This window comes from Etheostoma spectabile, chromosome 6, assembly GCF_008692095.1.
Source record: "Etheostoma spectabile isolate EspeVRDwgs_2016 chromosome 6, UIUC_Espe_1.0, whole genome shotgun sequence".
Classification (NCBI taxonomy): domain Eukaryota; kingdom Metazoa; phylum Chordata; class Actinopteri; order Perciformes; family Percidae; genus Etheostoma; species Etheostoma spectabile.
In genome coordinates this window covers 502,732-504,663 of record NC_045738.1, presented here as the reverse complement: position 1 = coordinate 504,663, position 1,932 = coordinate 502,732, and the positions used below count along the sequence as shown (strand labels likewise).

At 37.3% G+C, this 1,932-nt stretch overlaps 1 protein-coding gene across 2 annotated transcripts in view; it reads left to right on the top strand.

Annotated features, from left to right (window-relative positions):
• fxyd3 (FXYD domain containing ion transport regulator 3) overlaps positions 1 to 1,932 on the top strand; it is a 15,745-nt gene that overhangs the window by 8,941 nt on the left and 4,872 nt on the right. For both annotated transcript variants that reach the window (XM_032518210.1, XM_032518209.1), the window contains one exon: positions 1,266 to 1,321. In XM_032518210.1, the coding sequence (XP_032374101.1) occupies positions 1,288 to 1,321 (34 nt within the window). In that variant the 5' untranslated portion in view covers positions 1,266 to 1,287. The remainder of the gene's footprint in view (positions 1 to 1,265; positions 1,322 to 1,932) is intronic.

The following is a 1,932-nucleotide window of genomic DNA, read 5'->3' as shown; positions in this document are numbered from 1 at the left end:
TTGTGCTGATTCAGCTCTGTTTACTTCCGGTGTTAAGACGGCAAAACGAGTAGGGTTGGGTACCTTTCACATCTGACGATACCCAACAATACTTTTTTCGGTACTTTCCCTCTGTAATTACAAAAAAAGTATTTCAGTTGTAAAAATAATTCCAAACCTATTTACTTTAAACATTGTTATTTATTTAGAATATTTTACCCTCACAGAAATTAAACAAAAAGAAAACCCCTCCCCCTCTCCTCCCAGACCCGTCCCTACAACCTATTAAATCTCTTACTCACTGTAACGTTTTTATTTTAATCATGACCGATTTTTAGTTGCTTGTTGCTGAAAGGTGCTATAGAAATAAATTTGCCTTGCCTTACAACCCTCAGCCTGTCAGTCAGTCCCCAGAGAACCAATAGTCTCTAATACCGACGTGGTTCGGTTGGTGCCGGTAAAGGTACTGGGTTTGGTACCCAACCCTAAAGATGAGTGCTTGGGGACCGTCTTAAAACTACAACACAGAAAAGCAATAATATAAATATATGCCTATTTTCAAAAATAGGCATATGCTTATTTCTTAAAAGTAAGGGCTGTAGTACAACTAGCAGGAGACAAGTTTTAATTGAGGTAAGATTGGAGACACTACATTATTGAATCATTAAATTAATAAATATTTTTGTTGTATCTCTTTTCGGTGTCTTTCCATCTCAACACCGGAACTAAACAGAGCTGAATTAGCACATCTTTCAAGCATTTCTTTCACATCTACTGAGTCAGATTCACTGTGGTCACTTGGAAGGAATCACTGCACATGGTTAGGCACTTTTAATGACATTTCGAACATGTTAAGAGGCTAAAAACACGTTTAAAACTTTCCCTGATCAGCGTCCTGGGTGCTAACTCTAGCAGGAGTATAACGCGATGTAGGCAACAGCGATAGTTTTCTTTTTTCTCTCTACTGACAGCACTCCGAATTTATAAATAACTGAGCTACGTGTTGAAATCGACCAGAATTCTCCTTTAATATAAGTTTTCTTATCTTTATCACTAAGCGTTTTTGCTATGGTAACTAACTTCAATCAATACATCAATATAATTATCTTCTGTATCTGATGTAACTCATGTAGTTGTGTTGTGGTATGTGTCATGTATTTATGTATCTAAGTATGTATGTACTGTATGTGAAGCCTTTGTAAAGAAAAGCCTTGTTCCTTTTTAAAGGACAATGAAGAATCAATCTAAAATGTTATTGATTTCAGTATTTGTATTTATCTCTGCAGGTAAACAGCCTCAAGCCTGAAAATGTCAAAGATCTGTGCTTTTGTGTTGATGACACGTGAGTACAACTCTTTAAGGTCTTTTTATTTAATCAATTAGTAATTTCCTCTTAGCCATTTAGCACTAAACTCATGAATGTTCCATCTCTAAGTACTCCACTTCCTCTTTACAGAGGAAATTTGGCCTGCGGGTCTGTCTTCCATCAGCACATTGCTCAAGTATTTATATTTTTGTGACACTATGAATGTAACATGTCTTCTGTGAGACAAAAAGCAGCAAAGTGGATGAGTGGTGTGAGTGATCATCTTGTCACTGGCTGTCTGGTTGACCCTTCACCGCCGGGACATCTGATGGGATTATGTGTCCCATAGAAATATAATGTAGAAATGAAATCCCTGTAAGTAAGATGGCAAATGAAGTGCTCTACAATTACAGTCCTGAAAAGGTGAGGATCACAACATCCACAGCTCCTTTGGGTGTTATAAAAGAGAAAAGATGGAGATAAGGAGCAAGAGAGATTAAAGGCACACGCTGGCTTCTGAGAATATAGTTCCCAGTTTGTATATGGTTAGAAGATGGCTGTATCTCATGTGACCTTGTTATTTGTACACCCTGTGACTATACAAATCAAGATGTGAATGGGAACATGTTGGCGTTATTTTGTCACTT